General features: G+C 49.3%; 7 protein-coding genes across 8 annotated transcripts; 4 read left to right on the top strand and 3 right to left on the bottom strand.

Annotated features, from left to right (window-relative positions):
* Window positions 1–99: 99 nt before the first annotated feature.
* Window positions 100–2,856, bottom strand: LOC128279019 (uncharacterized). Its single transcript, XM_053017739.1, has 4 exons — window positions 2,614–2,856; window positions 2,186–2,549; window positions 1,658–2,124; window positions 100–1,590 (listed from the first exon to the last, which is right to left on the bottom strand). Exons 1-4 carry the CDS (start codon window positions 2,854–2,856, stop codon window positions 100–102), a joined length of 2,565 nt encoding a protein of 854 aa, XP_052873699.1.
* Window positions 2,857–3,118: 262 nt separating this feature from the next.
* LOC128277393 (WD repeat-containing protein 89) lies at window positions 3,119–4,499 on the top strand (the record flags this gene model as incomplete). Its single annotated transcript, XM_053015845.1, has 3 exons — window positions 3,119–4,059; window positions 4,139–4,244; window positions 4,359–4,499. Coding segments are annotated over 3 exons (1,188 nt in total), but the record flags the coding sequence as incomplete, so codon positions are not given.
* A 4-nt stretch (window positions 4,500–4,503) lies between these two features.
* Window positions 4,504–5,490, top strand: LOC128277394 (calcium and integrin-binding family member 2-like). Its single transcript, XM_053015846.1, has 4 exons — window positions 4,504–4,903; window positions 4,973–5,120; window positions 5,177–5,286; window positions 5,350–5,490. Exons 1-4 carry the CDS (start codon window positions 4,718–4,720, stop codon window positions 5,458–5,460), a joined length of 555 nt encoding a protein of 184 aa, XP_052871806.1. The 5' UTR covers window positions 4,504–4,717; the 3' UTR covers window positions 5,461–5,490.
* Window position 5,491: 1 nt separating this feature from the next.
* LOC128277392 (small nuclear ribonucleoprotein-associated protein B-like) lies at window positions 5,492–6,521 on the bottom strand. The gene is made up of 2 exons (XM_053015844.1): window positions 6,387–6,521; window positions 5,492–6,244 (listed from the first exon to the last, which is right to left on the bottom strand). Exons 1-2 carry the CDS (start codon window positions 6,387–6,389, stop codon window positions 5,633–5,635), a joined length of 615 nt encoding a protein of 204 aa, XP_052871804.1. The 5' UTR covers window positions 6,390–6,521; the 3' UTR covers window positions 5,492–5,632.
* Window positions 6,522–6,731: 210 nt separating this feature from the next.
* Window positions 6,732–7,490, bottom strand: LOC128267871 (transcription initiation factor TFIID subunit 11). Its single transcript, XM_053004820.1, has 2 exons — window positions 7,144–7,490; window positions 6,732–7,069 (listed from the first exon to the last, which is right to left on the bottom strand). The coding sequence occupies exons 1-2, from the start codon at window positions 7,452–7,454 to the stop codon at window positions 6,745–6,747; spliced, it is 636 nt and encodes a 211-aa protein (XP_052860780.1). The 5' UTR covers window positions 7,455–7,490; the 3' UTR covers window positions 6,732–6,744.
* Window positions 7,491–7,951: 461 nt separating this feature from the next.
* LOC128269090 (serine/threonine-protein kinase tricornered) lies at window positions 7,952–13,310 on the top strand. 2 transcript variants are annotated; one of them, XM_053006443.1, is made up of 5 exons: window positions 7,952–7,976; window positions 9,403–9,963; window positions 10,034–10,671; window positions 10,750–10,913; window positions 11,001–13,310. In XM_053006443.1, exons 2-5 carry the CDS (start codon window positions 9,499–9,501, stop codon window positions 11,108–11,110), a joined length of 1,377 nt encoding a protein of 458 aa, XP_052862403.1. In that variant the 5' UTR covers window positions 7,952–7,976; window positions 9,403–9,498; the 3' UTR covers window positions 11,111–13,310. The 2 variants fall into 2 exon arrangements, with proteins under 2 accessions (XP_052862403.1, XP_052862402.1); XM_053006442.1 differs by having other exon boundaries at window positions 7,973–8,249.
* Window positions 13,311–14,743: 1,433 nt separating this feature from the next.
* Window positions 14,744–20,025, top strand: LOC128277985 (plasma membrane ascorbate-dependent reductase CYBRD1). The gene is made up of 5 exons (XM_053016605.1): window positions 14,744–14,877; window positions 18,673–18,895; window positions 18,954–19,165; window positions 19,231–19,385; window positions 19,462–20,025. The coding sequence occupies exons 2-5, from the start codon at window positions 18,685–18,687 to the stop codon at window positions 19,634–19,636; spliced, it is 753 nt and encodes a 250-aa protein (XP_052872565.1). The 5' UTR covers window positions 14,744–14,877; window positions 18,673–18,684; the 3' UTR covers window positions 19,637–20,025.
* Window positions 20,026–20,187: the final 162 nt, after the last annotated feature.

Below are 20,187 nucleotides of genomic sequence, written 5' to 3'. Positions count from 1 at the left end.
TTACTCCAAAATCGCATTAAGAGCTGTAGTGTTTTACTTCTATTCTATTCTGGTCATGTTTTGTACAGTATTTACATTCACTACTCGAACGGATCATCGTTAGCTCTCCAGAATGTTGGTCACCGCTGAGACGATCTTTTTTAATCGCTCCTTATCGGCCACCTCTAGCCGGTGAGTTCGCAATAGTTGCCCCAGCTCTGTGGTCTGCACTTCCAGCTGGTCAATGAATCGAGTAGCCTTTGCGCGGGCATCGTTCGGCTCAACCTTTCGGCGCTTGGGAGACAAGTTGGCAACGCGCATGTCGTCGCCGTCTTCGTCCGGAAACAGTTGATCTATTTGGTCGTTTATCAGTTGCGTTAGATTGCCCGATGAGTCGGTTTCCTGTCGGGTGCGCGAATCTTTACAGCGGTGCCGAACTGCAATGCATTGTTCTGGGGAATTGCAGATTGCCGACGGGACAGGTCGAGGATCATCTTTGCTCAGAGAGAGCAGCTGAGATTGCAGGGATGGTGTTCTGGCAATCAACTGTACTGCCACAGGGTGGCGTCTGTCGTTCAGGATTCGCAACAAACAGAACGCTTGTGCGTTGATGAATGGCTCATTGTCATTTAGCAAGCTACTCAGGGCGTCTGCAGCATCCGGTAGTGTGTCGGTTCGTTTGAGTAGTTTCAAAATTTGATATTTTATGAAAACACTCGCACTGGAGAGGTTGCAACCCCGGAATGTGTTTGCCGATAGCTGGTGCCGATTTCCTTGCATGCATTCCAAGATATTGCCCTGTGCGGTGCCAGATTTGGTTAAAATGTTCGACCAGTCGATTTGTTTGCCGAACTGTTGCCGCACACACTCCCCGAGCGCGCCATCGGTGCCCGTATTGTCTGCAATCCGTATCAAGTGTAACATTTCGTAGAACCTTTTCACACTCCTGGGTTGCTGCGTCGCGGTCTGCAGGCGCTTGGCGATGCCATCAACAAAACGTTGCTTGTGATGGACGTTCACCTCATCCGGCAACCGTACCGTTGCCCACAGTCGATCATTAGCACAATCCGAAACGGGGCGGGTGGAAAGAATGTTCTCCTTCATTGCCATCGGAAGAAAGGTGAACAAATTGCGCAACACTGCGGCCACATACACCTGCTCCGGTTTGGTGCAGAAAATGGCGTACTGGCCGTTAATTGCCTCCCAGAAGGTGAAGTAAGCGAACATTAACTGGGTCGAATGGCAACGCACAAACGCTGACCACAGATCGATACCGAACAGTCCGGTATAGTAGTGCTCCTGGAGGATCATGCGAACCATCGATTCTTCGATTGCTTTCTGAACCACCCGGTTCCCCCATCGGGTACCCGTTACTGTAAGCACCGCACACCGCACCAGAAGCTGCTGATAAAGGTTCTCATTGGCCAGGAACAGATTGTCGGAGCGTTTCAGAAGCGTACACACTTGCCGGAGCAAGTTACCGCGGACACAGTACAGCGTTAGTAGGTTTATGTCGTTCGAATTGCTGTTGATCTGTTCGATGACGTGCATCGTCAGGACGTAGAACGAGTGAATATCGTCCACCGTTTGGCACTCGTATTGCGCCAGAGCCTAGGAAGTTGGCGAAAAAAGATCATTAATAAAACTGCACCATTTCACACAATGCGACACAATGTACCTTGGCAAAGGACTCGCATCGGATTGAATTTTCCACGACTTTTATGTAACCGACGTGGAGATACTGATCAATGCCTGCTGCCAGTTCGCGGGCAACCGTACTCGAACGAAGGCACGTTTTGATGCGAAGCAGCGTGGTGATGATTGCCAAGAAACCATCCAAGGATGCGTGCTGCTTCGAAAGCGACAGTAGCTTCGACATTGCACGCAAGAAGAATTCGTTCAGCTTTAGCGTTGCCTGCAGCTCTTTGGGCGGCTTTTTTGTGGCGCATAGCTCCAAAAACGAAGCCTGAAGGCCGGCGTTCAGAGTCAGCACGAGCTGGCCCAGCCAGTCGGACCGGTTTTTGGTTAAACATTGCTCAACATGCTTGGTGCACAGCTTTGTTATGCTTTTCCACACGTCACCGGCCAGCTGCATGCGACCGATGCGACTTATTTCATTGGCCACGGCCGCCATCAGAGTGCAAACTGAAAAGGATGTTATCAGGATGGGATGTATATGCGAGATGTTGCGCACGCAGTGTCTTACCCTTTTCGAAACATTCAAACTGCCTATCCTGATCCAGCTTCCGAAAATAACTGTTGGTTGCACCTTCCGGGCACACTAGTTCTAGAAATAGCGTCAGAATTTTTTTGCAACCACTGTTCAGGCTTTTCATCGCGTCCAGCAACTGCGTGTCCTGTGTCGTCGACGTGTACTTCGATCGTATGATCGTGTAGCATCGTAGAAGATACTCCGGGAAAATAACAAGCGAGCGGTACAATTGGACTGTGTTTGCGTGGCTTGCTATGTATTCTAACAGATTTTGCAGCATCGCCATCAACCGTTGAAGCAGTGCATGATTCTCGGCGAAAAAACAGGACAATGCACTCGAAAGGAGCTCACTTTGGAACTGAAACAGATAGCGTAAATTATATTATTGGTTTCCATCATGCCCAAGCCATGCGCATACGCACTTTATCCAAAAAGTGAACCAATTCGGCCAGAACGGGGACAGAGATTTGCTCTTCGAACTGCTCCGGTTCAAAGTGGTGGATAGCGTTGGTAAACAGGAACTCGTACAATTCGACATCACTTTCTTGGCGCCGGAGTCCGCTGAGTGTAACTTGTGCAATTTTACTCAACGGAACGGTGCGCACCTCCGCACCAAGCAGCAACAAATCACTTGCACTATTTACTATCACTTTGGCCTGGCCCATTGCTCTGCATTGGCTACGATTCATTTAGCAACCGCTTCAAATCCGATTTCGCCGCCTTCTGGGCAACCATAACAACGCGTGTGTTGACAAAAGCGCGCCCAACGACGACGCAGCTGTCAAAACGGGAGCCGGCTTTGCAAACGCACGTGCCCCGTGTTTTTGCTGTTGCTTCGTGCAATTAGTTTCGATTACCATGAAATCGTTTGAAGGTTTGTTGTTAAAATAACACGCGTACGCATTTGCTAACCGTTTCACTGTTTCAGCTGATCTACAAAGTTCGGATGAAGAGAGTCCGGTTCCAGACTCGGATACGTGTTCCGGCAAGGAATTGAGTGAATTGTTTAACATTAACGCAGCACCTTGCGCGGATGTGGCCGCCTCACTGAAAAGGACCTGCGGATTGCATCTGTCGCAATCGTACGATTCCACAAAGCTAGCCGTGGGTCTGTCGCGGAAAACTCTCCAACTGTACGATGTACGCGAGAACGGCGAAATCCACCTGGCCAATGGTACGCTCGGCCAGTTCGAAAGTGGCATTCGGGGGGTACGATTTTTCAACGGAGACCCGCACTCGCTGCTTTGCTGCACGGAAAGTGGGGATGTTTTTCTGTACGATGTTCGCACCGGGACTGGACCGGTGCACCGCTTCGAGGACACGTCGGAGGGTGGCAAGAAAACGATGACCTGCTGCGATATTAACCAAAACGATCGTGTGCTGTGCGCCTCGAGTGAGGTGCAGAAAAATGGCGACACGTTTCTGCTGTTTTTCGACGTCCGCCAGCGAAAGTACCTGCGGTGTTACTGGGAGTGCCACAGTGACGACATCACGAATGTACGGTTTCACCCGACCAACCCGGACCTCGTGGCAAGCGGCAGCGTGGATGGGCTGGTGAATGTATTCAACATTTCACACCCGACCGAGGACGACGCGTTAAAGTATTGCTTCAACGTCGAAACGGCGATCAATTCGATCGCCTGGCACGCCGATCCGACCGGGGGTCGTGATGTGATTGCCTGCGTGACAACGACAAACGACCTGCACCTGTACGATGTAGAGAGCCAGGACTGTGTGGCAATGTTTGATCGCGGAAGCATTACGCAGGCTATGCGTCGAACGTCGTCCATCGATTGCAACGTAGTCGGAACGCACAACTACGGCAATGGTAGCTTTTTCGTCCTAGCTGGTTCCAACTACAACAAAGGGTGAGCATTGGCGCAAGCACTGTACCTGCGGGCAGTGCACGTATAAGATAATGAAATGAGCAAACATCTCCATTTGCAGCACCGATTGTCTGCGAACACTAAGGTACGACAATAAAACACTTCTACCGGATCGATCGTTTGGCGGCAACAAACAGATAGTTCGTGCCAGTGTTTACAATGAAAAGGTATACGATCTTTTTCCCTGCCCCTCCACGCTCTGTCCTTATCGGCAGAGTGATGTGGCGCGTTATCTTTCGCTATCACTAGATTGTTAACGGTCTCTTCCTCCCATCAAACAGGAACGGTATCTTATTGTGACGGGTGAATGCGGGTTGCTTACCCTGTGGAAGTGCGACGAGGAACCAGAAGCGGCTGTAACTAGCGCCAGTAAGGGGTTCAAGCAAAAGCTTCACGTTAGTCATCGATCTAAGCCTTACTGAGCCGGGATGCGTCGAACTTTGAGGGGTCCCCCAATAAAGTGTTTCGTCTCAAATGGTTGCACGTGTTTCTCTTCTTCGTTCCATTGGCCACAGTAATCGGTTCTAAGCGTGATGGTGTATTGATTGATTCTAATTGATTTGGAGCCGAAAAGTTGATTGAATACGATTGATGCGCTCATTCGGTTCTGGCGTAGATTTTTGCATTCTACGTTTCGGTCATGGGAGCCAAAAGCAGCTGCATAACTGCCGGACAGCTCGAAGAGTATGCCGAACTCACCTATCTTACTAAATCAGAAATTATCTACGTGCTGCAAAAACTGGTAGCCCTCGACCAGACCGACAGCTTTTCACTTTCTACTCGATTTCCCGAGCGAGACATCGTTGAACTGTTCCCGCAGCTAAAGGTAAGTCAGGAACAGTGGGAGGGACACAAGAAAAGAAAATCGTCCTCAAATATGTTACGACCTTCGCAGCATAATCCTTTTCGCGACCGTTTGTTGCACGTGTTTTCGTCGGAAAACGATGGCCAGTTCTCGTTTGAGGATCTGCTCGATATGTTTAGCGTGTTGTCGCCAGCGTGCCCTCTGCGGGTGAAGGCCACCTGGGCGTTTCAGCTTTATGGTCAGTAGAAGGAAGAGACATATCAAAGGGTAATAAACTTAAGGTTCGCTTTGCAGACTTTGATAACGACAATTTGATCACGAAAGAGGACATTCTGGTGCTGTGTGATCGACTAACGAAACAGGAGCAGCTGGAGCAGGTGGAAAAAGCGAGTATCGCGGATGTGGTAAGTGAGCCGGTTTATGCGGCGTATTAAACGAGTGATGGCGAACTTCCACTCCCTTTTCAGTTATTTAAAGAGATGGACCTTCAGAACAATGGTAACTTGGGAGAGTTCGAATTCGTCCATGCAATATGCAAAATGCCCGAATTTCAGCACACATTCTCATGCCGGTTATAGAATAAAAAGCGAAACCGATTGTTGTTGAAGTGTTTTGGAACTCATCTCTTTTATTCGGTACATTTACATAATGTAGACATCGGAGAGTCTAATCGGAGAGGTGTTTTTCAAGTGCAATGTGGCGGAAAAACTATAAAACTACGCATTGACGGATAATGAAGAAAGAAATGCTTTAGTATGGTCTCGGAGGCGGTCCGCCACGCATCATACCCGGCGGCGGGCCTCGCATTGGTGGTGGAGCACCACGCGCCATGCCCGCCATCGGGTTCATGCCGGCTCCCGGCATCATGCCCGGTGGCGGACCACCGGGAATCATGGGGCGCATCTGTGGCGGGGCCGACACTTGTTGCCCCCGGCCAACCGGTGCCATGTGCTGCTGTGATGGTCCACCAACGCCTCGAACCGGTCCCTGCAGCCCAGCCGGCACACCCGCAACGTTCGCCGGCATACCACGGCCGGTTACACGCCCCATACCGGGACCGCCGGCACCGCCCGGTATCGGAACGCGCGGTAGCCCTTCTTCTGGCGGCGGGGGACCTTCAATTGTGAGTGAAACGATATTTCCGCCACGGAGCAACACGAACCCAAGCACACGTTTCTCTTCGCGCTCTGGCAGTTTGTTGTTTTTCGGCTTGATCTTGCGGAACTCTTCGCAGTCCCCGAGGATGAGGTTCATGTGTTTGTCGAAGGCTTTGAACGTGCCGATGAAGGTACGCGAGTCCTGCAGTACGATTCGCACCCTGTAGTTCAGGAGCTGAATCATTTTATTGTTCTTGCCGATCGTCTACATAGGAGAGACAGGTACAATGGTGTTTGATTACTTTGCAAAGAGTACACACATCTCTGCAGGACGCCATAACCTGCGATGCGCGGCCAGCGTCCCGTAGTACAACATTATTCATCGATCCTGTCGCAAGGGAACTTACCATGTTGGCAAAATGTTACACTTTGAACACACGTGGAAAAAATATATTTGATTTATGTACTTTTCAGCACGGAATTGGGTACAATATCGGGTTTTTCTTTAATGCAAAGTTAGCCGCATCAAGGATGCGATTGAGCGTTTACAAAATCGGCATCTGACAGCGGACAGCAAGCAAAAGAGAATTTCGATGGCGCCCTCGAAGAAAAGGGAATGCCCAAGGTTACCATAGAAACATCCGCAGATGTGTGACTGTAGACGGTCGCACAAAGTACAAAGTGTCATCCACGTGGAAAACGAACTGTGAAATGATTTAAAAGACAAGTTAATCCTACACGTATTTATTACATTCAAACGTAGCCTTAGTTTAGTTTAAAAAATTGCCGATGTCCTCGTCCATTCGGAATCTGGTTTTTGTTGCGCAGCCGACGAACGGCTTCGCGCAGATACTTCGGTTGGATAGCACCTCCACTTTCACCGGTCTGTTCCATCACATCGAGCGCTTCTTCTACCACCTCGCCGACAAACACCTTCGCAATTCCGGACATCGCAATGACCACATTCTGCGACACGGAACACCCGGTGATCGTTTGCATCAGGCGCTTTACGGCAGCCTTCGGAAATGCTGCGCGGCGATACATTTCGTACCGATCGAGCTGTTCCTCCGTGAAGTTTGAAACAAGAACCCTAGAAAGGATTTGTGCCAATCGGCCAGTTAGCCACATCGGTTCGCGATTTCAGTGCACCACCATCGAACTTACTGCATCTTTTCGCGTTCCTCTTCCTCGATCTCGCGTTTGCTTTTGCTTTCCTTGCGCTTCTCCCGCTCCCGATCCTTGAGCTCCTTCAGGATGATACTGCTGTCGTGGCCCATTTCGGGCAGTATTATATCTTCAAACTCCGTTTTCAGCGTGCCGATCGATTTACTCTCGTTGCCCGACGATTCGCGTCTGCTGGTGCGGGGTGTAGGTTCGAAAAAATCGTCCTCCGACGAAAGCAGCGACTGCAGATCCTTCTTGTTGTCCGGTGCCATATTATCGTCGGAACTGCTCGGCTCAAGAATGTTTTCCATTGTAACGGTGGCGAAACAATGCTCTGCAGAAAGGAAACTTAATAACCACAGGTCGGTACAGGAGCAAAATGATGGTTTGTTTACGTTTGGGCGAGCCCTCGGATTGCTCCGAACGTCAAAGAACGTCGTTGCCCAAGGTTTGTAATGGTGAATCTTCGGTATTTCTCCTGCAATGAGCGTTGGAGCCACAGTGCAATTAGTCTTTCGTTTAGTAAAGCGAATGATTAATTACAATAATGGAATGCTATCGATTTGCTGGCAGTAATATGGGCATATTCAATTTGTGAACATTTCTTTTTAGTGATCTTGTCTGTCCCGTGTTGTCAAAACGCAAAGCCATAGTCGACACAGTCGCAGGTGAGTTGGGACGAAGTAGGCCATCCCGTTCTACCCCTAGCGATCCGTGGCGTCACGGGGTGACTGTGACGTACAAACACGTAGATTCGCGCAACCCACCAACCTGGGTTCGACCGTGACGGACGGTGGTTGGGATTTCGTACAAAGAGATTGCAGCATTCGGTTGTACGTAAATACTTTTCTCCTTCAGAACCAGAGCGAATTAGAGTCGCGCTATCCCGTTAGGGCAGTGGTGAGCTGTTTGTGCTGGGCCTTCTGGTGCTGCTCGTGCTGCCGTTGCCTCTGCCTGCCTGCCTACCAGCCAGCTAATCAGCCAGCCAGCCAGTCGGCCAGATAATCAGCCTTCGTCAGCATTACATTACTATTGTGCCAGTTTCGAAGAGTTTTGCGTGAAATCGTGAGAATTGCTCGAATCCACTCGCATCCAGAACCTAACAGGTGAAAAACGGGGGAAAGTACACATGTACCGTGGCGTAACGAAAAGCGCCATCCATATACTACGCTGTAGAAAAAAGTTCTTGCATAATAATAATAACGCGAGACATTTTGCCACCTTCAGATGGCCTCCCCCCTTTCCATATAGAAAGGTGCTCGCGCGTGCTAAACGTCGGAGCAACGGAATTGCGCTATTGCTTCGTACATACGTCAATTGGTAAATGTGTGTTTGTGTGTGCTCTACTGTTTCGTGGAACATTTCGCATGTTGGTCAACAAGAGTCCGTACGGCGAGAGGTACACGGTGCGGGGTACGGTCACAGAAGACAGGAAGACATGAGAGGTCGTGTGAAAAATCAATCGCTCAGCTGCAACCCGTACGGCGGCGGCGGCGGACGGGATTCCAGCAGGCCATGAGAAGCCCCCCTTCTACACTCTTGTTGTTGCTTTGTGTTACATAAAGTTACACACACAGCCACACAGGTGCACACACACACACTTCCACTTCGCTTCCAGAGGCACGTCCGCGGTGCAGCAGTCCATGTCAATCCGAGAAGCTCCCTTCGTTGACCCCTTTCTAAGCGGCCCCGCAAACGCCGTCAGTGCTCCAATCCGGGCGCATGTTCTACATTTTCCACGCGCCACTGAAACAGAGCAACCGCATCGCTTTTCCGCTTCATTGGTTCGGCAAGAGCAAAGGTTGGACGAAACATAACAGGAAATTTCAGAGTACATACTCGATGGGGAGGACACATCACACCATGCCAACACGGGCCACCTATTGTGGTGGTTTGTTCTAATTGATTTTCGATTCTCTTCGTGATGCTTTGTGTCCTTGGTCGCTGCAGTGGCTTCTTCTCCAGGCATTGACGAAGCATGCTTGGATCGGGCTCGGGAAGTGAATCCGTATCCGGTTCAACCATAAGTGGCACAACTTCAGAAAGTAGGCACACAAGAAAGAATGCATAAACAAACAGAAGATCCGATGGTGAGAGGTGAGGCGACTCGGTCTTCGGGGTCTCTTATGTTTCCTTCTTTTTTCATCTTCTCTTCGTTGGGAACTGTCGGGAAGGTCGGTTTTCACTTTTGCCCTATACAGTCACCAGGGAAAATGATGCTCAGCAAATTGACATTTCCTCGTTACCCCTCCTTGGCAGGTCCGAAGGGTGGCACGGAACAGTTTTACGGGCCGGCCGGAAGGCGCAGAAGAAGGAGGCGTGACGGCGCACGGTGTGGCCACGGCAATCGCAGCGATGACGGCGACCGACAACACGGTCCGCTTTAGCGATCACACGCTCGACAAGGCGACCAAGGCGAAGGTGACGCTCGAGAACTACTACAGCAACCTGATCACACAGCATGGCGAGCGCAAGCAGCGGCAGGCGAAGCTGGAAGCGTCACTGAAGGACGAAACGTTGTCTGAGTCGCAGCGGCAAGAGAAGCGCCAGCAGCACGCGCAAAAGGAGACGGAATTTTTGCGCCTCAAACGATCGCGGCTCGGCGTGGAAGACTTTGAGGCACTGAAAGTGATTGGCCGCGGTGCGTTCGGTGAGGTGCGGTTGGTGCAAAAGAAGGACACGGGCCATGTGTACGCGATGAAGGTGCTCCGGAAGGCCGACATGCTGGAGAAGGAGCAGGTGGCACACGTGCGGGCCGAACGGGACGTTCTCGTGGAGGCCGACCATCAGTGGGTCGTGAAGATGTACTACAGTTTTCAGGTTCGTGCGGGCCGGGGACACGGAGCTGCCGACGGAGGAGCGCGCGACTGATATCTGGTTTGCTTCGCAGGATTCGGTCAATCTTTACCTGATTATGGAATTCCTTCCTGGCGGTGACATGATGACGCTGCTGATGAAGAAGGACACCCTGTCGGAGGAGTGCACACAGTTCTACATCGTCGAGACGGCACTGGCGATCGATTCGATTCATCGGCTGGGTTTCATACATCGGGACATCAAGCCCGATAACCTGCTGCTCGACGCACGCGGCCACCTAAAGCTGTCCGATTTTGGGCTGTGCACGGGCCTGAAGAAATCGCACCGCACTGACTTCTACCGCGATTTGTCGCAGGCAAAACCGTCCGACTTTATTGGTACATGCGCCAGCCCGATGGATTCGAAGAGGCGAGCGGAAAGCTGGAAGCGGAACCGGCGGGCACTGGCGTACAGTACGGTCGGTACGCCCGACTACATAGCGCCGGAAGTGTTCCTGCAGACGGGATACGGGCCGGCCTGCGACTGGTGGTCGCTCGGTGTGATCATGTACGAGATGCTGATGGGCTACCCGCCGTTCTGTTCGGACAACCCGCAGGACACGTACCGGAAGGTGATGAATTGGCGTGAAACGCTCATCTTTCCCCCGGAAACGCCCATCTCGGAGGAAGCCCGTGATACGATAGTCAAGTTTTGCTGCGAAGCTGAACGACGGTACGTAACGGGACGGGCTGGTTGTGGCCAACTGACTGTGACTGAAGTTTGCCGTATTCGTTTGTTCCGTCCTTACAGACTCGGTTCGCAGCGTGGAATTGAGGACCTGAAGCTGGTGCAATTCTTCCGCGGTGTCGACTGGGAGCACACACGAGAGCGACCTGCGGCGATCCCGGTCGAGGTGCGCTCGATTGATGACACCTCGAACTTTGACGACTTTCCGGACGTTGCGCTCGAGATTCGTAAGTATCATTTGTTGGATAGCACGGTGATCTCGAACACCATTCTTACTTTGTTCGTAACCCATGACACGTGCCTTCCCGTTGCAGCCGCCCATCCACAGCCGGAAGGCGAGGTGCTCAAGGATTGGGTGTTTATCAACTACACCTTCCGGCGTTTCGAAAGTCTCACGCAGCGTGGAACGCCAACGAAAAAGTGAACCATCGCAGCGAAAGCGTGCAAGAGGAGGCAGCGGCAAGTACGTGATCAAAATGGGGCATCATCATCATCGGAATGGAAGCGGAGAAGGAAAGGACGTCCGGATCGTTAGGCGCGTATGCTTTAATTGCTGGGGGTTAACGAAGGGTTTCATTCTTGTGGAATGATGCGATGCGGTTAAAGCGTACGATCGAGCCACACACATACACACCCGACTGCAAATTGAAGAATATGGCAACTTAAAGAGAATTCTATACTGAACAAAACAAAAAAAAAGCAAAAGGCTAAGGCCCCTTACGTTCGTTATTACGCACTGTTCGATGGAAACAGCTCCGGCGCTGTGACGAGTGCAATAACGGTTTGGCAACAAATATCACTCCAAGAAGGACTAAATCATACGAAATAGGTAAACTACATTGAACATGCGGGAACACGGGGTGGAATGTTGTGTGGCGAGGTTGTGGCCCGAAGAGACGATGTTAAACAAGTTAAAATAAGAAACGGAACACATAGCAAACGGTGGAGAAAAATTAGATTGTGGTCGCAGTAGGCGGACCACCACCACCATGGAAACCTCAGAACAAAATCGTATCGCGGTCGCGGTGATGAAGCAGATGAAACAGTTGTCCTTCTTTTCGTTTTTAAAGCTCTTTAGTTAATTTTTAATTCATTATTTTACGCGCACTAACGCTTCCATCAAAACTCAAAACTAGGTTTTTAATTTTTTATAGATAAAGTGAGCAACTATTTGTTCTTCCTCGTCGTGTACCAAGTACTCTTCTCTGCGTTAGTGTGTTGTTAGTGTACCGTAAGAATAGTCGTGTATCCTTAGCAGTACGAAAATCCAAAGCTTGCTGTGTGCGTCTAATTTTTTCCAGGCTGCTTCGTCGTCTCGATAGAAAGATCTCCAGCCGACCGTCCAACGACAAGGAAAGAAAAATAGAAAGAGAGCGAGGGAGAGAGATATATACAGAGAGAGAGAGAGAGAGAGAGAAGCATGAAAAGGGTGAAGAAACCGATCAAACGCGTTTGAGAAACGGTTTCCTGCGGATTTAGGTGAAAATAGGGAAGCATCAATTTCTGTTTCTAATTGTTAAGCCTTCTTTGTTAAGTTATTATTGTTTTAGGTGAATTTGCGAAAACTGCCCACACTAACACAACATTCACAATTGCGCCTTCGGATCATTGATGTCCTCACTTTGAGTCCCCGCCGCCCGCCGATATATGAACCCTGTTTGTCCAGCCAGATCGATGGTGTATTGTGTGAAAATTGAAGAAGCGACGGATTCGTCCATCGTACGTTCCGTTCTCCGTTCTTGCCTGTGGTCCGTTACTCCTCGCGCCTTTCGGTGGCGTCACGCTTCGGAATCGCGCCGACACCGGAGATGACGATAAAGATGAGAGCCGATAGTATTAACTAGGATATCGTAATGCGTAATGTATTGTATTGTATTGCATTGTTTTCTTTTTAAATTAATTAAAAATTATTATTCGTTCGTAAGGAATGCTGTAGTAGTGCCCGGCAAGTGGGTTTCCCCGTTTTGCGATTATCTTACTCTACTTCTCCCTATAAAATTAAGCCACCAACAGCCACAATCGTGTGGTAATGGCCGCAGCCTTCGACCAGGGACGCTTGGAACAGGCTGGCTCTATACTGTAAATACTGGTACTATTACCCATGGCGCCTGTCACCCAGAACACTGTGCATTGCCATTACTAGTACGTGCGCGCCTTTGGCGCTCGTCTTGTGTTGTGTCTTGATTTTTCTCGCCAGATTATGAACTAGACTTTCTGCTTAGTTGTATTTCCTTATTTCCCACACACTTCCCCCACATGGTCGGCAATAAATCCAAACAAATGCGCTTCAAACTTATCACTTTTGCGTTCCTTTATCACTTCGACCTGATTACAATATGAGAAATGTAAACATCTATTTGTTGTTTTTTATTGAACCTTAAGCGTCACATTACAGTGTTCCTTTAATCCAGTTGCATCATTGTCTAATCTGTCAATACTCAATACACTTCCCCCAGACACCTCCGTTCCCCCGTACAGTGTACGATCAGCTGTTTCTCACTTTATCGCTTGATGCAGTGGTCTCAAACACGCGGCCCACGAAATTGTTCGGTGCGGCCCGCGGTCACGTCCGCGGAGTACATAATTACGTTATACCAGTCAGAATAGTAAAGTCACAAAAAAATGTTCTTATCGGTTCAGCTACCGGCACATAAATGACCGATACGATTTATTTCAAATCCAAACCCAATCAAAGTGCGTAGAATTTAATGAAAAAACGTTTTCTTTATGTGGTGCCGCCCGGTGACTAACTGTTGCTTTCCACTGCGGCCCCCATGCTAATATGAGTTTGAGACCACTGGCTTAAAAGATCAGCCAATCAGCCATACAGATGGCGAACGAAAGGTCGCCGAAGCAGTTAACAACTGGTCGAAAGGCAGAGCCATTAACTGCAGGATTGTAATCTGTAGGGTGCGCCGATTGTGAATCTTGCTTTCAAAACATTTCGTGGCATCCGGATGAAATGTGGTGTTGACAAAAAACCAGCAACAAATTAAGTGTACAGCAATTGTTCTGACAATTGAAATAAATGGAATCGTGAGTGTCGTTGGAGCTGAAATCGCAAAATTACTTTTTGCATCTGAATTGAATTTTTTTAATAAGAATGAATTTAAACAAATACTATTCAAGAACCGGCCGAACATTGATGCCAACCTAACGTGTAGCACGCGAGATACGGTGGACTAGGCGTCGGAACAGGAACATCTCCATATCGAGGATTGGCCCCCGATGATATATCAAAAGGAAAATTTCGGAAAAATAAATCAAATTCGTCAACATCATCATCATCGCACCGTCGGAAGCGCTCTCGCGTTTGCGCATTAGCTGGCCACGAAGAAGTAGTGTAGTAGCTGTGAGGTTCGGACTTGTGAATGGCGGAAAAATTTCTCCCTCCCATATGCTGCGTTCGGGAAACTCATCTGCTCACGCCAACCAGTTGCTGGGCTCGGCGATGTTGTCCGCACAGCTTTCGGTTGGCCACCCCGGTTCCATTCAGATGCGTTCGTGAGCAGTTCCTTTGGACTTTGGGTGGACCAAGATGGCCAAAATTGAAGAAAGAGTCCCCTTCGAGTAATATTTTACATCGGCAAATGACAAATAATTCTCGATTTCAATCATATTTTTTCTCCAACCGTTATTGTTCGTATTGTGCAAACCGATTCTGAGCTGAGAAAGATTAGGAATTGATTGTCCTGCACCGACTGTAGCGTAGAATAACACATAACGCGTGCATTTGTGCAACGTTCAGCAAAATACTGGTGGCCAGCAACTTCGATTCCGAAGCAAATTCCTCATAGTGCACTGACTGTTCCGATGTATAGTGACCGATTCTGATCTCTCTCTCTCTCTATGTTTTGTAGGGTCAATCTCTCTCGACAAACACCGAGGGGAAGCTTTTTTGCCGCTCTCCACCCTCCATTACAACCGGAACGGGGTGGCACAGCTAACGGTGCTGGCGGCCGGCCATACGCCAATCGAGCGCCAGTTGCGTACGGTTCGCGTTCGTGGTCTCGCGTTTATCACGGCTCTCCGGACGATCTTCTGTACCCTTCGGGCCCTCGGAAAATAGGCCTACGTCCCAGGCTCTGCTTGGTCAAGTTTTGGTGGCCAGTGAATAGTGCACCCAAGGAGGAAAGTGTGTGAACCGGTTCTAGTGGACAACTTTCATACTACCTCCCACGAAAAGAGCAGGTGTGTTGTGTTTTCAGACGAGCTTTTCCAGCGCTTTTCCTCATGCAGTCCCAGAAACGGTGAAGGGAAGCGATTTTTTCTCGTCAACATAAACTGAACCCGCTGGGTCCGCGTGTGCAGTGAAGCAAGCAACAGTTGGATTGGGGAAGGTTGGCCCACTTGGTGCGGAACCCTTTTCGCGGTTGGCCAACAGGTTCCCGCAAATTGTGCGCCACTTTAAGTGACCTTCAAACAGTAACAGCTGTTACGGGTGACTATTTACAAGATAAAGCCGGACGGAATTCGCGGTCGCGCTCCTCATATCGGTGAAGCACGTTCTGTGAAGCGTCTGGTTGTACAATTGGTCCCATCTGATGACTTCCACGATTTGTGTGTGCCTCCACATATGGTGGCCAACAATTTTCCCGGACGTGGCCCCGGACGGGGGAACGAGCATATGGCAATTGTCGCCACAACGGGGGCGCCACTGTGCGTGCCGTGCCGTGAGAGTTTTTTGCTGCCGCGTGCCACTTTGCGCAATTATACTTTCAAATGTTGGCCCTATGCTGAGCAGAGAGTAGCGGAAGGTCACCATCTATGGCGTACCGGACGCCGTGAGTGAGGCTTCGATAAGTGGTAAAAACTCGAAGAAAACGATGCTGAATGTTGTCGTCTATGCTCACAAAGCGTGGCACAATTACAATCACAATTACAGTGAGGCGGCTAACGAGCGAAATTTCAGCCTCTCGAAACCGCGGCCCATGCCGTGGAGAGGTCGTGAAAATTTGCCTCCCAAATGGCAATGCCCCGAGAGCGCGGGGCGTGTTTCGGGAAAGCTCGGCTCACGAACGCTGCTTTGTATCCCGTGGGTTGTACGCGGGGATTTTATCTCGCGTTGGCCAGCTGTAGCTTGCTGGGCCACAGAGTAAACAGGCAATAGATCTGTCTAGGTTGTCCGAGCCGGTTGTTGACTGATGAATACAAAATCCATAGGGTACATTAAGACGGAAATTACTATGTATGGGATACAAGAATTTGGTACATTTTAATTACTGCATGTTAAAGCTACAAATTTTATTAGATCTAGGTGTTAATTCGTGCGGTTTTTATTCAATATTTATAACCTAATTACAACAACATAACGTATAACTAACTTATTGAAAGTATTGCCCGTCGTTTGCGACGACTTTCTCCCATCTTTCGGGTAATTCCTCGATTCCGTGTCGATAGAACTTCTTATCCTTATCAGCGATCCAGTCAGAGACCCATTTTTCTATACCTTCAAAAGTAGTGAACCGCTGTGCTGCCAAATCGTTGCTCATGCAACGGAACAGATAGTAGTCCGAAGGAGCAACATCTGGTGAATACAGCGGGGGGTTAATAGTTCCCATCCGACATTTTTGAGATAGGTTTTGACCGGTTTTGCGATGTGGGGTCGAGTTTTGTCTTTTTGAAAAATCAGCTTATCATGTCTTTTATCCCATTTCCGTCGTTTTATGGCCAAAGCTTTACTTCAAATGCATTAATTGTGGTTTATGGGGTTATCCTTCAACAATTTAATAAGGTTTTAAAAGCTCAAAGTATACCACACCTTTCATATCCCACCATATGCACAGCATAACCTTTGCGCAAGGAATATTTTGCTTTAGTTGCGGTGGCCCTGGTTCACCAAGCTGTATCCAGGGTTTTTTGCGTTCAGGATTCTTGTAATAACTCTCCTTATCATCACCAGTGACGATTCGATACAAGAACCCCTTTTGCTGCCGTGCAAGCAGTAATGTAAAAGTACTCCCCGCAAAAGTACTCTACAAGGAACAAAACTTGACATGTTTAAATGTTTATAAAAGGTGTTGTTTACACTTTAGCAAAAAAACCTATTCTGCGTTAGATGCGTAAGGACAGTAGCTGTCAAACACATATTTCATTTCAAAAATATTCGTTATACTTAGTGAGCAGTGCCATGTATTGTAAAACCGCACGAATTAACACCTAGACCTAATAAAACAAATTTATTTGTTTTTTGGATTTTTATTATTCAATTTATTTTACTTTTCTGATGGCGGATAGCATGTGAGCGTTTCATGCTCCATCGTTTCAGCCACAGAGCTGACAGAGTGACGGGCTTTATTTTTATAATTTTACAAGCAGATCGAGACATTTTCCAAGGATTGTTCAGACCAAAAGAGACAACCTTTTTCCAGCAATGTCAACAGCGGCCACACTCGTAGCATGAAACACTCTGTACCATCGCACCACTCTACGCGTCATCTCGAGCTGCGGGCAAAAGTTCTGAGAGCGCATTCCTGGGCGGGATGGCGGGCCACCGAGATACGAACCTGGGAACCTTTTACTTTCGTGCCATTCCTACGTGCCGACAGCGTCGTAATGGGTGAACCGGGAACCATAACTCTAACGACCAGAACGTGGCCAGAAGAAGTGACTGCCGGGATGGAGAAAATCGATAGAAAGAGTGCTCCAGTTAGGGCTACTGGCCGCACCGGGCGAGTTTATAGTAATTAAATTCGCGTAAAGAGTATTGCGCGCGAGCATTTCTGGCATTTCTGGGGTCGGATGAGGAATTTTAGCGTAGAAATCTGCTACGCTTCTTACAAGCGCGTTGGAAGGTGAAATTTCCCATTCTCCTATTCGCTGTTTGAATTATTTCAATAATTGAACAAGATTTTACTATTCCGCCTACTAAACATGGTGGCGATATTCGAACCGATTGGAACCGTCTAAAGCACTGTCCGCAATGTCATGACGTCACACGAAGTGAATACTCACAATGCGTGTGGCTTTCTCGCGTTCGGACGGAAAGCGATTTTGATGCCAATTTTCCAGTCCAATCTTAGCTGAAGGACCCGCCTCAGCCCGTTCGCAAAACATTTCCACACATGGCGCAAAAGGCCGAAAAGTCAACGCACGTTTTTGGGGTTTGTTCGCCCAAGGACGATTCGTGGCCGCCGCGGATCGATCGTAAAGACTTGATCCGCAACGCGATGATCTGCCGCCACCGCAATTCGGCACTCCATAACGGCGAAACATCAATCGGACCCAACTCAGCGGCTCTGTGCAACTCCGGAAATACGTCACCCCCGGCCGAACACGCGTCGAATGACACGGATCGCCACGCCTAAGCTACGCCGTGACCGTGACACCGCGCGATCCGGCCCACACGCGTTGATTCGCGAAGGCCGTTTTCTAAAAAAAAGCAGATCAATTAACGCCCGAAGCGGAAATGGGTTTGGTTTTACTCTTGCTTTTCGCAGAAAGTCGAAAGCAATAAATCCGTATCAATAAATGTAGTCATTCCACTTCAGCGCGGCCTCGTCTCTGAAGTAGGATGCGATGGCCACAGCCACTGAAGTGGGTGAGGTCGAGTCACACGAGTGTGAAATCAAAGCCTCGCCGGGTTTACACGTTGCCGGATCTCTGGTGCGCTTATCTTTAAGGCCGCGAAAGAGGAGGTTTTGTGAACACATCGCGATTGGTACACAAAACTTGGTTAGTAATAGGATTGTTTAGCAGCCTATCTTCTTGGTGATATAAGCTACAACTTCTCTAGAATTTGATTTGCGGGTGAGTAATGCAACAGGCCTGTCCCTTATTAAAGGGCTAGCCGTAGCCGCAACGAATAAGCGGTGACGCATACTGTGAGCCCTGTAGGCACCAATTACCCGGCCACAATCGAGCTATCGATCGTGCATAATCAACACTTCGTACTACTCGCGGTGCTGTTCCCATCGAATAATCCTTCAAATGCATTTAAATACTCAACCCCTTTTAATGCATTTCTGACACCGGTATGCTCCTCAGTTCCGCAGCACGATGGATAACAGCCCACCGCCGCCGTCAGCCCTCAACAATTTCCGCGTCCTGTATCTGGTGACGCAACTGGTCGGAATCACGATCATCATTCTGGTGAGCAGCTGGATCGGCATTCACCTGAACGGGCTCGGCTGGACGTCCAATCCGGCGATCCAATTCAATTGGCATCCTCTGCTCATGTCGGTGGGCATGATTTTCCTGTACGGCAACTGTAAGTCACCGGACTGGTGGAATGTTGGCCCTCTCTTAATTCGCTCGCCGTCTTTCAGCTATCCTAATCTACCGTGGGTTCCGTTACGCACGCAAAAAGCCACTGAAGATCACGCACGCATCGATCCATGGGGCCGCCTTCGTTTTTACCGTCGTGGCACTGGTTGCCGTTTTCGATTCGCACAATCTGGCCACCCCGAGACCGATACCGAACATGTACACGCTTCACTCTTGGGTTGGCCTCTCGGCGGTCCTACTTTTCTCGCTACAGGTAAGATCATCGGGTGGTGTAATCGTTGTCACAGCCTCTGACATCAACTTCCAACTTCCACACAGTACGTTTTCGGGTTCGCGGCGTACCTATTCCCGGGGGTCCGTGAGCAACTGCGCGCATCGTACATGCCGGTGCACGTGTTCTTCGGCGTTGCCGGATTCGTGATGGCCATTGCCGCTTCCCTGTTGGGCTTGCTGGAAAAAGCCATCTTCACCATGTAAGTCCCTCGATTCGATTCAAGACTCCTCATCCGGTTCGAAGATTCCTGAAAACGTTCCTATATTTTATTGCAGTCCCAACTACGCCGCACTACCACCGCAGGCCGTACTGATCAACACGATCGGGCTGCTTTACATCGTGTACGGTGGGCTGGTAGTGTTTCTGGTCACGGAACGACAATACAAGCGGCATCCGCTCCCCGAGGATGTGATGCTCCTAACGCACAGCTCCAGCACCGGCACATCGTAAGCGCTGAGTTCGCGGAAAGGCGGACGGATCTCACCGGGAAGGTCGTCTATGAAGGGTAGTGCTACTTAGGTTTGTCTCATGGTCGCCGCATTTTGCCAGGGTCACAGCGATACTGCCCCGTGTTGCTCCCCGTAATCTATTGAGTGTGTGTACTATTGTTGTATCATTGTACCTATAAGCGTTTAGCGTAGTTTAATGCCTTTCTGTATATAATATCTGCGGTGCACGGCTTACGCCTAACGCAGTGGTGGCATGTCTCAGAGAAATGCTATCCTTAGGCGCTTCAAGAACGATGCTCACTATGAAGCTTAAAGTATTAGATTTTGCCGCTTCAAGTACGTCTACCCATAAGTATGTCCAATAAAGTCTTTATCTATCTACACGAAACAGACTGGGTACTCCCAGAGTAAAGCCCAAGAGATCGTCGGCGACGATTGGGCTCATAGAGTTTATTGTAATTAATAGGCTTAAGCTTTTATTAACCCATACTCGACGCGACACACTCGGATGCGGTTTCTACGTTTATCCCAGCATTGCTACGTGATACTCGT

The sequence above is a fragment of the Anopheles cruzii genome, chromosome 2, assembly GCF_943734635.1.
Source record: "Anopheles cruzii chromosome 2, idAnoCruzAS_RS32_06, whole genome shotgun sequence".
In the NCBI taxonomy this organism is placed as follows: Eukaryota; Metazoa; Arthropoda; class Insecta; order Diptera; family Culicidae; genus Anopheles; species Anopheles cruzii.
The sequence above is the reverse complement of the archived record's forward strand: the minus strand, read 5'-3'. Positions and strand labels throughout refer to the sequence as shown.

What these genes read in the sequence shown, in the direction of transcription:
- LOC128279019 (XM_053017739.1), bottom strand. Translation starts at nt 2,856, where the DNA reads ATGGGCCAGGCCAAAGTGATAGTAAATAGTGCAAGTGATTTGTTGCTG. An exon ending in TGGTTCACTTTTTGGATAAA is followed by an intron (nt 2,550 to 2,613) that starts GTGCGTATGCGC and finishes TATCTGTTTCAG; the next exon opens with TTCCAAAGTGAGCTCCTTTC. An exon ending in GATGCGAGTCCTTTGCCAAG is followed by an intron (nt 1,591 to 1,657) that starts GTACATTGTGTC and finishes CCAACTTCCTAG; the next exon opens with GCTCTGGCGCAATACGAGTG.
- LOC128277394 (XM_053015846.1), top strand. Translation starts at nt 4,718, where the DNA reads ATGGGAGCCAAAAGCAGCTGCATAACTGCCGGACAGCTCGAAGAGTAT. An exon ending in CTGGGCGTTTCAGCTTTATG is followed by an intron (nt 5,121 to 5,176) that starts GTCAGTAGAAGG and finishes TTCGCTTTGCAG; the next exon opens with ACTTTGATAACGACAATTTG. An exon ending in AAGCGAGTATCGCGGATGTG is followed by an intron (nt 5,287 to 5,349) that starts GTAAGTGAGCCG and finishes CTCCCTTTTCAG; the next exon opens with TTATTTAAAGAGATGGACCT.
- LOC128267871 (XM_053004820.1), bottom strand. Translation starts at nt 7,454, where the DNA reads ATGGAAAACATTCTTGAGCCGAGCAGTTCCGACGATAATATGGCACCG. An exon ending in GAGGAACGCGAAAAGATGCA is followed by an intron (nt 7,070 to 7,143) that starts GTAAGTTCGATG and finishes AATCCTTTCTAG; the next exon opens with GGTTCTTGTTTCAAACTTCA.
- LOC128269090 (XM_053006443.1), top strand. Translation starts at nt 9,499, where the DNA reads ATGACGGCGACCGACAACACGGTCCGCTTTAGCGATCACACGCTCGAC. An exon ending in AGATGTACTACAGTTTTCAG is followed by an intron (nt 9,964 to 10,033) that starts GTTCGTGCGGGC and finishes TTTGCTTCGCAG; the next exon opens with GATTCGGTCAATCTTTACCT. An exon ending in GGACGTTGCGCTCGAGATTC is followed by an intron (nt 10,914 to 11,000) that starts GTAAGTATCATT and finishes TTCCCGTTGCAG; the next exon opens with CCGCCCATCCACAGCCGGAA.
- LOC128277985 (XM_053016605.1), top strand. Translation starts at nt 18,685, where the DNA reads ATGGATAACAGCCCACCGCCGCCGTCAGCCCTCAACAATTTCCGCGTC. An exon ending in TCCTACTTTTCTCGCTACAG is followed by an intron (nt 19,166 to 19,230) that starts GTAAGATCATCG and finishes ACTTCCACACAG; the next exon opens with TACGTTTTCGGGTTCGCGGC. An exon ending in GAAAAAGCCATCTTCACCAT is followed by an intron (nt 19,386 to 19,461) that starts GTAAGTCCCTCG and finishes ATTTTATTGCAG; the next exon opens with TCCCAACTACGCCGCACTAC.